The sequence below is a fragment of the Sinohyriopsis cumingii genome, chromosome 4 (genome assembly GCF_028554795.1).
Source record: "Sinohyriopsis cumingii isolate HCF-2022 chromosome 4, ASM2855479v2, whole genome shotgun sequence".
NCBI lineage: Eukaryota > Metazoa > Mollusca > Bivalvia > Unionida > Unionidae > Sinohyriopsis > Sinohyriopsis cumingii.
In genome coordinates this window covers 124,285,022-124,297,937 of record NC_142964.1, presented here as the reverse complement: position 1 = coordinate 124,297,937, position 12,916 = coordinate 124,285,022, and the positions used below count along the sequence as shown (strand labels likewise).

General features: G+C 34.1%; 1 protein-coding gene across 1 annotated transcript in view; it reads right to left on the bottom strand.

Annotated features, from left to right (window-relative positions):
• Positions 1 to 12,916, bottom strand: part of LOC149802037 (uncharacterized) — a 316,208-nt gene that overhangs the window by 114,955 nt on the left and 188,337 nt on the right. Inside the window, exons 45-50 of the mRNA XM_089956881.1 lie at positions 12,119 to 12,330; positions 9,029 to 9,262; positions 5,632 to 5,883; positions 3,031 to 3,165; positions 2,318 to 2,644; positions 1,172 to 1,339 (exon numbers count right to left, since the gene is read on the bottom strand). Of these exons, the coding sequence (XP_089813007.1) occupies positions 1,172 to 1,339; positions 2,318 to 2,644; positions 3,031 to 3,165; positions 5,632 to 5,883; positions 9,029 to 9,262; positions 12,119 to 12,330 (1,328 nt within the window). The remainder of the gene's footprint in view (positions 1 to 1,171; positions 1,340 to 2,317; positions 2,645 to 3,030; positions 3,166 to 5,631; positions 5,884 to 9,028; positions 9,263 to 12,118; positions 12,331 to 12,916) is intronic.

Below are 12,916 nucleotides of genomic sequence, written 5' to 3'. Positions count from 1 at the left end.
CTTTTCCAAGGAAGAATTTTTTTATGCACTTTAAAATTTTGAGATCTCTCGTTCATCATCAAGCCAATGAAGCTGCATGACCAACTGTAGCTGCCATTTCTCATACTCAAAATGTATAAGTTTTGTCTGTGACTACATCACTAATTCATCTGAATTTGATAACTTATAAAAACTAATTGCTCCCTATATCACTATCAGAGCCTTTACTTAAGCTATGGAAGTTTTCTTAGTAGTGATTCTAATCATGAACGCTCAAGAAAGTACTAAATGAAATCAGTGGTCTAAATTTTGGAAAGTGGAGAATATGACCCAGTTACTTTAAATAGCCAATTATAACCAGGTCTTAACAGTGATCATGTGATCTGACGTAATGGTCATTCACATAAAAAAATGTAGCACTAAGAAAACCTGCTCAAAATGACTGTGTTTACAGCAGGCATTGAAAGGCACTTCCATGAGAATGGTGTAGAGGCATAAAAACACGCTTTGATGCAAATTGGGTAAAGGTGTAAAATGGCGCTTCTATGAGAATTGAGTAGAGGCATCCAGATGTGCTTGCATGAGGTAAAGGGTCAATTGATGACCATTCTTGGGTAAATTACAAATGGTAACATATATAGATGTATGAACTGATCAAATCAATAAAACTTGAAATAACAGATACCCTACAGATAAACACAAAACAACAAACACATCCAGTCCATATGTCATATCAATATGAATCACTTATTTCTGCCATACTTAATGTATATACTTACTTATAAGTCTGATCTAATTAAACAAACCCAAATCTGACATTGCATAATGCACAGACCAATCTGGATCTATACAGCTTCTTTTCAGTAATCAGTGGAACAAACAACATAGACCCTGATCTGCCAGTGTGATAGTAGATAATGATCTATGTTGTCTTCAGTTGGATTTGAATTTTAAGAAAATACATACAGTGTCTTTATGGTTGGACATGGGTATAAGAAGTGATGGAGTTGGCCAAACAATAATTCCTACAAGACAAGTCTTACAACTGTCCCAGTTGGTTAGAAAATAACAACCCACAGGACATGTCTTATAACTGTCCCCATGTTTGTCAGGTCATGGTATGGGTGTTTTGGAGGCACTGATTTCAACAAAAGAGGAGGAACACAAAATCTATAAATTCTGCAGAATTTACCTTTGGGACAGGGTGTTGCTGTGTATGTAGTGTTGCCAGAGAGACAATAATATCCAGCTGGGCAAGTTTTACAACTGCCTTGGTGAGTTTGGTCATTGTAAGTCCCTTCAGGGCAGCTTTTAGGATCAATAGTTCCCTCTGGGCAATAATGGGCCTCAATGCAATAGCCTGTTTGAATAAAACATGTACATGAATAATGTTCACTACAGATATGATTTGTCATACATACACTCAACAATTGATTGAGATGGTCTTTTATCTTAATTGTTTAACAAATATTATCTACACAACTCACTTTTTATTTTATTTAAAAAAAATCAAATATTTGCAAATCAATGAAGAGAGCATGGTCATAATCAAGTTACAGAACAACACCCACGTTACAGAACACCCAAGTAACAGAACAACACCCAAGTTACAGAACAACACCTTAGGATAACCAATTTTTATGACCATTAAAGCTGCCATGAAAACAAACAGTTGTGTAGCAAATTCAATATTCCGATCACTGACAATATTCTGATCATCAAACTGGTCTTCTTGAAACATTACAAACCTGAATATTCAAGTTTTATTATATCATTATAATTAACATAACAACAATAGCCTGAACAAAATTTTATGAAATCTTCAATTTTAACCAAAAGGACATGAAACCAAGAGCCTGAACAAAATTTTATGAAATCTCCAATTTTAACCAAAAGTTCATAATAAGAAAAGCCTGAACAAAATTTTATGAAATATCCAATTTTAACCAGAAGTTCATAATAACAATAGCCTGAATAAAATTTTCTTAAAACTACAATTTTAACCAAAAGGACTTTATAACAATTGGCTGAGTAAGATTTTATAAGTTTAACTAAAGGGCAACAGCAGCCTGAAAAATATTTCATGAAATCTACAATAAAACCTGAAAAAGCTTGTACCCAAAAAATAAATGTAATGATACTACTATAACTGACATATTTAATGGAGAAAATTGTCAGTATGTATTTCTTGAACCTTTTTCTTTCCATAATTTGTTCAACTTAGGTGTTACAAATCTCAAAAGTTCTTTTATTTAAAAAAATCAAGAGTATGAATTTAATTACTGATACAAGCTAAAAAAGATTCTATGAGTATACAAACTATTTTAACACTTCTGACCTCCAGTTCCAGTGTTATTATTGCTGGGATTTGCTGTATTCACCCCACGGTTGCAGTAGTAACCAGGTGCACAGGGGCCACTGACATTGCTCAGCCCTGGGCTCTCACAGTAGTATCCACCATCACACTGCGTACACTCACTCTCCTGCATCAACATCTCATTGGGTCCATATGTACCCACAGGGCAAGCAAGGTGGTCAAATCCAACCCCAGAAGGGCAATACCTGCCCCGGGGACAGGGGATTGGATTAGCATTAGCATTAACACAGTAATAACGAGCCGGACACTGGATACAAGAGCTTGCCTGTGTTACATTCATATAGGTACCTGTAGAAGATAGAGTCACAGTATATTGTTGCCACTTGTTGTATAATCAACCTGGTCATAATGATTACATACATGTACAGTAAATATTTCATGAGCCCAAAATTAGTATCATCTTTATTATAATGTATATTTTGACGATATAAAATGACTTGTTCACTTCACATGAAACTGATGAAACATCTAATTATTTCTATTTATGACAAATCTTCCTACAACTATTCATCTAGGATGCAGTACTGTCTTGTAACTTGTAGACATAACATTATAGTATAAATCACTTTGCGGCATCATTAATAGTACATTTATTAAAAAAATTGCTTTCCAATTAATATCAATTAAAATTGTGTGGGTTTTACATTTTCTTTTTTACAATGTTTTAGACTTACCATCTGCACATGGCAAAGGACTACTGATGCCAACTGGACAGTAATGACCAACTGGACATACATCACCAGTGATACCATCTGTGGGGGTACTGGTGGTGGCATTCCTATAACAGTAGAATCCCTCAGCACACATCCCTGAAGCAGACCAAATTCACACTTACATTCTGGACTTAGAAAAAGCAACTAAGAGCTTACAGTTACATTCTAAAATTGACTACAGATTATAAATAAGTTTATCACACACACATTACAATGAAACCGTTCAATAGCAAACCTTCAGTAAACTGAAACCCCTTTGAAAATATAATGGTCTTCATGTACCATTTTCGCTAAACATCTCAAAATCTCTTCCCTAAATTTAGATTTTTAAATATCTTATTGCTTGGTTGGTAACCATGATTTTGTCACAGAACATTCAGCATTCATTGCAGATTAAAATACAACCTTAAATTTGTAATGTTTGTACAAGAGGTCTACACTCAAATTTAAGAAACTCACCAACTCTTTTTCATAATTAAAAAAGTTTCCATGAGCTAAATTTTAAAATGAAAACATGGTTTTACATCCTGCCCATTATATCCAACTCTGACCAACATATTGATATTTACTGAAATATCATAAGCAAATCTAAATTTAAGGGGACACTGAGAATTTTAGTAAAACCAGCCTAGTACAAACATTTCCTCTCCTCCTAAAAACTGTATGATTTGTCCTAAGAACATTTGGTCTTGAGATGGTACCTAAAGTGTATGTTGGGTAGTGAGGACATCTGGTCTTGAGAATATTTACTTTAGTCCTGAATTCATTTTTGGTCTTGAAAAGGTTTACTTTAGTCCAGAGGGCATCTGGTCTTGAAAGGGGTTTATTTTTGTCCTAAAAGCATCTGGTCTTAGTGAGGGGTTTACTTTAGTATTGGGGTCAATTTAGGTCTTTAGAGTGGTTTACTTTAGTCCTTGAGGGCATCTGGTCTTGAGAGGGGTTTACTTTAGTCCTGAGGGCATCTGGTCTTGAGAGGGGTTTACTTTAGTATCTGGACAATAACGAATCACAAGTCACAATGAAGTCATGATAGCATCAAAACCAAGAGTCATTCATATGTCAAACAAAACAACACACCCTTTGCTTTGAATACTGAATTTAGATAAAAGATTAAGACCATGCTGTGGAATGTTCAAAACCTTAGTTTGCCTATCACTGGTAGAATTTTTTGTTTGATACTGACATAGCTATTACATTACAGATGGAGAATTCCCTGTTCAATAAAAAGTTATATAGCAGTTGCGTCAACAAGAATTCATATGCTTAAACAGGCTTATGCTTAAAAACTGATAGAAAATATCAATAAAAAAAGAAGAAAATAAATAAAATTATAAATAATTGCAATAATAAGAGTTTAACATTTTTCTGAGTTTATTGTGGTATAAACTGTCAGATGCTGACTCACACAGCTTAGATAACACCCATTGGGCATTATTTACTGTATGATTCAGCAACTGACAGTTAATACCATGATAAACTCAGAAAAAAACAAGATTAAACTCTTAACTGTGTGAATCTATGCAGGGCATTTTATTCTACTGCCTTGACTATACAGACTTCCAAGTTTTGACATGCCATTAAACAACAAACAAAAGAACAAATAAATCTAAGTATCAAAATTAAAGTTACTAAGATTGCTTCCAGGAGAACAATCCATCATTCTCCTCAATCTTATTGTTGAAAATAAAGATTTCCAGATGTTTTCTGAGTGAACTTCTCAAAATAAATTTGTCCCAGATTTCATGGCAGTTGCCTTTTCTCAAAAAAATGTTGTCCCAGATTTCATGGCAGTTGCCTCAACACTACCAGGAGCACAGTTCACAGCTCTCCTGCATTTCCCAAAACCCAAGTCCTGGATACATATTATCACCATCCAAGTTACTAAGAATATGTGATACTCATTATTGTCATCCAAGTTACTAAGAATATGTGATACATTATCACCATCCAAGTTACTGAGAATATGTAATACACATCATCACCATCCAAGTTACTAAGAATATGTGATACATTATCACCATCCAAGTTACTAAGAATATGTGATACATTATCACCATCCAAGTTACTGAGAATATGTAATACACATCATCACCATCCAAGTTACTAAGAATATGTGATACATTATCACCATCCAAGTTACTAAGAATATGTGATACATTATCACCATCCAAGTTACTGAGAATATGTAATACACATCATCACCATCCAAGTTACTGAGAATATGTGATACATTATCACCATCCAAGTTACTGAGAATATGTAATACACATCATCACCATCCAAGTTACTGAGAATATGTGATACATTATCACCATCCAAGTTACTGAGAATATGTGATACATTATCACCATCCAAGTTACTGAGAATATGTAATACACATCATCACCATCCAAGTTACTAAGAATATGTGATACATCATCGTCATCCAAGTTACTAAGAACATGTAATACATTATCACCATCCAAGTTACTAAGAATATGTGATACATTATCACCATCCAAGTTACTAAGAATATGGAATATTCTTATTTACTAAAACTGCCAAGTTGATGATTTTACTCACCTGTAAAGTTTGCAAGTCCTGCCCGTTCACAGTACATTCCTCCAGGGCAATCAATGCAGTAATTCACATCAGACCTGCCTGTATCTGGGAGATATGTGCCTGCAGGACAGGGGGTGGGAGTACCAGTGCCTTGTGGGCAATAATGTCCTACTGGGCAATAGTCCCCATATGACTGTCCAATAGGGCTCTCAACAATGGCCCTTAGGGTACAGTAGTGACCGGCTGTACACAGTCCAGCTGGGGCAGTCAGGCCTACAAGTATAATTCATATGACTTTTAAAAATGATGTTTCAGTCTTCTCAAAATATCATAATATCTAAGTGCAAATAATTATTTTCACACAATCTTCAACTTATGTATTATATCAAGAGAATAGAAGAATATCCACATTTTTCTATCTGAAATATTTCACAACTGATGTAAAAACATTGCATTGTCATGAGTGGCAAAGCCACAACTGACAATACAAAATGTTTCAACTTGTATGCCAATGCAATTAATGGTTGCAGTACTACATCAATGAAAAGAAGTTCAAAAACTTTTAGAATAATTTAAGGGCAGCAACTTTTATCAAAATAATTTATTGTTTTCATACAAAAATTAATAGATTTTTCTTGTGAGGGGGAATGTAGCATGTAACAGGTGTACAATAACATATTATGGATTACACTTAATATGGAATAGTATCAGGCAATGTAAGTTCAGTGATGGTCAATTTGCAAAATTCATGTGGAAAATGAGTTAATACTAAAATTCCACATTATGTAACTTGAGATTTTGTTTTTAGACATTTTTTATGGCAACTCCTTGTTGATTGTAAAAATGTGTACTAGAGCATATATAGTCTTGACATTTTTTATGGCAACTCCTTGTTGATCATAGAAATGTGTACTAGAGCATATATAGTCTTGACATTTTTTATGGCAACTCCTTGTTGATCATAGAAATGTGTACTAGAGCATATATAGTCTTGACATTTTTTATGGCAACTCCTTGTTGATCGTAGAAATGTGTACTAGAGCATATATAGTCTTGACATTTTTTATGGCAACTCCTTGTTGATCGTAGAAATGTGTACTAGAGCATATATAGTCTTGACATTTTTTATGGCAACTCCTTGTTGATCGTAGAAATGTGTACTAGAGCATATATAGTCTTGACATTTTTTATGGCAACTCCTTGTTGATCGTAGAAATGTGTACTAGAGCATATATAGTCTTGACATTTTTTATGGCAACTCCTTGCTGATCGTAGAAATGTGTACTAGAGCATATATAGTCTTGACATTTTTTATGGCAACTCCTTGTTGATCGTAGAAATGTGTACTAGAGCATCTTGACATTTTGGCATATATTCATTGAGAGAGAAAAAGAGAGAGAGAGAGAGCAAAAGATTAAGAAGTACAAATAGGCCTAAATATGGCACCAGAAGTTTGAATAACATTCATAAGAGTAGACATAGTTCTTAAATATTTGTCATAGAAAATGCATGACAGTAACAACAACAACAATAACTATAAAAAACAAGAGTCACTTGCAGGGACTAAGGCTCTACTGTCCAAAAGAAATTTTTGTGTTTAAACCATTTCAAACATTTTTGGACGTTAAGTAGGCAAACTTTTTAATATAGGAAAATATATAGGTTGCAGGATGCATTTCAGCAAAAACCCGATGCCAATACAACAATCCTTTCAGAAAAAGTGACCATGAAAAGAGCTTCCAAATGGTCATCACAGTGGTCATTTTGGGAGATCATATTGGATTCAGTTTCATTTAGTAACAAGTATAAAAATTACAACCTAATGTCAACATGATTATTTGTTTAGGAGGAGAAATTATACCAGTTTTAAAATGGTCCCAATGGTAGCCATTTCATGTGGTCAGATCATTTTGGGCAAACTACACATCATAAAAAATGTTTCATTGAAAGCTAGTGTCAATAAATCTATCTGAGGAATAATAACAATTTTAACTTGTTTAATGAAGTTAAATTGGATCCATTTTCTTTAGGATCAGATACATGATCATATGACTTCTTTCAGTAAAAGATTTGTATATACACCAGCATCTCTTCACAAGAAGTAGTGATAACATGATTTTCATGCTGGAGGTCAAATCAGCTTGGTCTGGTTTCATGCTGGAGGTCAAATCAGCTTGGTCTGGTTTCATGCTGGAGGTCAAATCAGCTTGGTCTGGTTTCATGTTTCATGGCACAACAACATGTTATGATTATACTGTGCCAAGGCAATCAAAGCATATGAAGATAAAACTAAAGCAGCTGACAAAGTGCTGATACAATGGTGGAATTAAAACCAGTATTCAAAACACTAAGCCATTATGACTGCTAGTCCACTTTTTCTGGTCAGATTTATTTTCATTTAGGATCAGCAAGATAGTATGAGAAGTATTTAGTGAAAATCACATGTTTTTATAACCATCTGTTTAGGAGTAGTGATAACAAGCTTTCAAGAGGGTCACCATGGTGGCCATGTTGAGGGCTAGATTTAAAAAACATCTTAATTTAGTACCAATAACATATGAAGGGAAATCTTTTAGTGGAAACCTCATGACACTATGACTATTCATTTGGAGAACTGGTGATAAAAGGACTATCAAGGCAGCCATATTGGAGGTCAGATTTTCATTTAGAACCAATTACATGCCATAAGAAGTCTTTCAGTGAAAATCCGATGCTGATATGACCATCCATTCAAAACAAACAGTAGTGATATATTCAAGATGGCCAACGATGCAAAAGGAACATTCATTCAACAAGAGTGGAGATAGCAAGATTTCTAACCTGTAGACATGTATTTACAGGGGTTAATGGAACTTAAGCACAATCCTGGTTATATAGTGCTGATTAAATTTAGATATTCCACAAAAAGAACCCAAAGATAAAGGTAAAAAAGGGTAAAATCCTTCAAATGAAGAGCCTAATTTCCAATAAAGACCACACTCTTTCAAAAAGTCTAAGATTATTTCAGCCATGTTGGATGTGATATTGGCAATGATTTCATTTAGGACATCTAACTATCATAATTCTTTGATAAAATCCCAATGTTGGCATGGTCTTCCATTCAGAAGCAACAATAGCATGGGTTTTAATACAGCCCATGTGGCGACCATATTGGATGTCCATTTTCATTTAGAACCAACTTGACTTCAGGAAGAAACTGTGTGCCAGGTTTCATAACTTTCTTCAAAGTAGTTTAGGAGAATTAGTGACAATAAAAAAAGCTAACAGATAACAGACAATGAATGGCCTGATGAAGGAAACTGGTCATTCACATAAGGTCTTCTTGTTTTCTGGTTTTCAACCAGAAGAGCTAACAATGTCATGACAAAAGTAATAACATAATTTGTACACGAGACAAAATTCGACCTTGAACTCTCACCTTCCACATTGCAGTATTTGCCAGGGCTGCAGTCCTGGCACCCTGTCACATTGTGAAGTCCTGTGTTGTTGCTGAATGTTCCCTGTGGGCACTTGGTTCCCTGACTTGAACCAGCAGGGCAATAGTAACCAGCCGGGCAAATATAGCCTTGAATACCATCTGTAGGGTGGGCATTGTCAGCTCCACTGACACACACATATCCTGCCTCACACTTATTAGTTGGCTCTTTCTGACCTGCAGAGTACATATAAAGTTAACAAGTACTTTCTACCTCATCAGAGCATCATTGTACATAGCACCCAATGCATTATCTGGACAGTTGTACATAGCACCCACTGCACTATCTGGACAATTGTAATAAATCCATACCATACAATTCACAGTTCATAGAAGTTATGCAAGTGACATATGTTGTGAGTGAGCATTATAATGAGGGGTGACCCATGTTATAAATGATATCTTTATAATGAGGGGTGACCCATGTTATAAATGAGATCTTTATAATGAGAAGTGACCCATGTTATAAATAAGAGACTTTTATACAACATTGTTATCATGCCTGAAATGTTTTTATATGTTTGCTACTACTATTTGTATGAATCCTATATGTACTCATCCTTGAAGCCTTGTGCATATTTTATTGTAGTAGTAGATCATTGTCTAGTTTTCAATAGCATTTGTCCTCTAATTTGTCATCTTGTAAAAATTGTGCATTATATATACATATATAAAGAATACAAATCATATGGTGAATAACAATCCTTTCAAGTGCACCGGATCCAGCAAGGGATCACATGTGTCAGGGATTGATTAAGATAAATGCAATAAACTGACAACGAACAGTGCGAAACTAGTATCTAGCTAGCCTGAGCACTTTCGACTCTTTAAGGAATCTTTTTCAAAGGCAAATACAAAACATACACAAGACAAACAAATAAAACAGAAAAACAGTTATGTTTGTGAAACTTTACATGGTGGTTTCTACAGGAATTCAACCTTTTAACTTTATTATGTTTCAACTTGTTGCTGATACTGGAAAATATTTGTATTGACCTAGAAATTGATGAGCCATAACAACATTTGTTACTTTATGTAAATTTACATAAAATAACAGATGTTGTTATGGCTCATCAATGTTACAAAAGAGATCTTTATAATGAGGGGTGACCCATGTTATAAAAAAGAGATCTTTATAATGAGGAATGACCTATGTTATAAGTGAGGGATCTTAATAATGAGGAGTGACCCAGGATATAAGTGAGAGAACCTTATAATGAGTGGTGTTCCAACAAGGCAATGTTATAATAATTCACACAAAAACAACAGAGTACATGTATTTAATAATGTTAAATCACGTCATAATTAGTCCTCGTTAGCTATGAACCAAATCGGACTGAAATAACTTAATTAGCAATGATAAACAAAGTTTTTAAAAAATGAATGGGAACAATGACTATATCCACATTATTAGTGTTGTATCAGTACAGTGATGGGCTCCACAATGGTGTAGCACTCTAACTTCATATATAGAAACAGTAATTATCATAATTCCTCACTCACTCTGAAAAACATTCCTCCACAATTTGTATTAACTTCACATACAGACAATCAATCTAACACAGATGCTAAACAGATTCTTTGACTGAATTGATCTAAATACATAGTCTTATACAAATTGTTGGTACAAAACTCAAATTAAAGTTAGAATCCACCAAATCAGATATGACACATAGAATATATTCATATCAATATAATCTACCACGCCGGTACAGAAACAAAAAAAAAGCAACCTCTTGACAGACCAAGATTCAAAACCTTAATCCAATTTGAGGAATGTAAAACCAAGATTCAAAAGATTTAAAAAATAATGAATATAGAACTAGGATTTAAACTTCAATCCTTTATTCTAATTAAACAATGTAAAACCAAGATCAAAACTTTAATCCAATTAAAGAATGAAAACATCTGTAGAACTTGTGCTTGAACTTGAGTTCCATAATAAAAAAAAGTTTTGAGAACATGGAACCTGTAAACGTTAAATGTAGATGATATAATTTGCATTAAAGTTTTACAGATTAACTATGAAATAAAAATTGTGTAAATAAAAATGTTATTACTTCTGCAGATGCTAGTTTTATTAGTAACTAAGTTGCTCAACTTGCCAATATCAAAAGACAGTCAGCTTATGTGAAAGGGATAAGAGAGAATAAAAAACAAGCCATATATGGCAATTTCAGTGAACCATGAATTGAAACTTCGCCAGCCTTTAGCAACAAGTTTTAGATACTGAACTACATCTGACGCTATCAAAAAGAGATGTAACTAATCTCTATTGTCTAACATGAACTTTTATCATCAGATAAAATTTTAATTCACAGACAAATAGATAAAGATGCCAAAATATTATGTCACATTCAAACAAAAAGCAACTTCTCTTTCTGCTGTAATAACACAACTACTTTTCTCACCATTCAGCAAATAATTTGCATGCATTGATCTCCTGTAAGGATAAAAACTGCCATAGCAAACTGACAGTATTGAGTCAGATTGTCAATGTGACTGGAGTATGGTGAGTATAAGTAGGAGATGACTGAGTGACTGCTTATGACAGGGAGAAACTACTTTTGGTTAGGAAACACATGACTGAGTGACTGCTTATGACAGGGAGAAACTACTTTTGGTTAGGAAACACATGACTGCTGACTATACAAGGCAGCTCACTGTTATACACAGGGCATTTCTAAAAGAAATTTTGCAGTGAAGAAATGACCACTGAAACTTGGTGACCACTATATACTGGTGACCATTAGGACAGGTTTTACTTTACTTGCAACATTTCATTTGTCTACAATGAACAATCATGCAAAGAGAATGATGGACATGAAAGAAAATTGATACCAAGTACAAGCCATTAAGGCATAATAAATGAGAAACAATTTACTTAAAGAACATTACCAACTATTGTTGTCATTTAAAGACTTGTGAAATCTAGGCAAACTTCTTTTTCAAAATAAAATATTTCACTGAATTAATTTAATTGTGTAGATGACATTTCAGATTTAAATTTTCTAAATGTAAGTAATGCTTTACCTGAACTTTCACAGAAATATCCTCCAGTACAGGTCATGCAATCACTCTGTCTTTCTAGATGGGTTGCATTGCTGAAAGTTCCAGCTGGGCATGGGAAACTACTCTTACTGGTTGTATTCTCAGGACAGTAATATCCTTCAGGACAGGCAGTTGGAGTTATAACCCCTGTACTGGAACCAAGTGAAGCTGTAGCCTCAACAGGATCACAATATCTATAAGATGATTGATATTAGATAAAACTTTGGCATGCAGAAATCTAAGAAGCAGGAGTACTGTAAGCACTATATAAAATAAATCACCCTACTTAATAGTCCGCTATGAATCAAGAGTATTCTGAACAATACATAACAAATCATATCAATTAACAGTCCTCTGTTAAGCAATAATACTGTAAACACTACATAACAAAACACCCCATTTAATAGTCCTCTATGAATCAAGAGTACTGTGAACAATATGTAACAAATCATCCCATTTAATAGTCCTCAATGAAGCAAGAGTACTGTAAACACTACATAATGAATCATCCAGTTTAATTGTCCACTATGTAAGTAACTGAAATTATTGTGCAAAACCTTTTTTCTTCTTTCAGTCACAGTGACCTTGACATCTGACCTTTTGACCTATCAACAAATTAATATGCATCTTCCTTACCCTACGTACAAACAATCCACAAAGACTGGTTCTGGTATGTGCTGTAATATTAATGTTGTGCAGAAACCATTTTTCTTCTTTCAGTCCTAGTAACCTTGACCTTTGACCACTTGTCTGGAAAATCTGTGGAGTTCTTCCTTATTC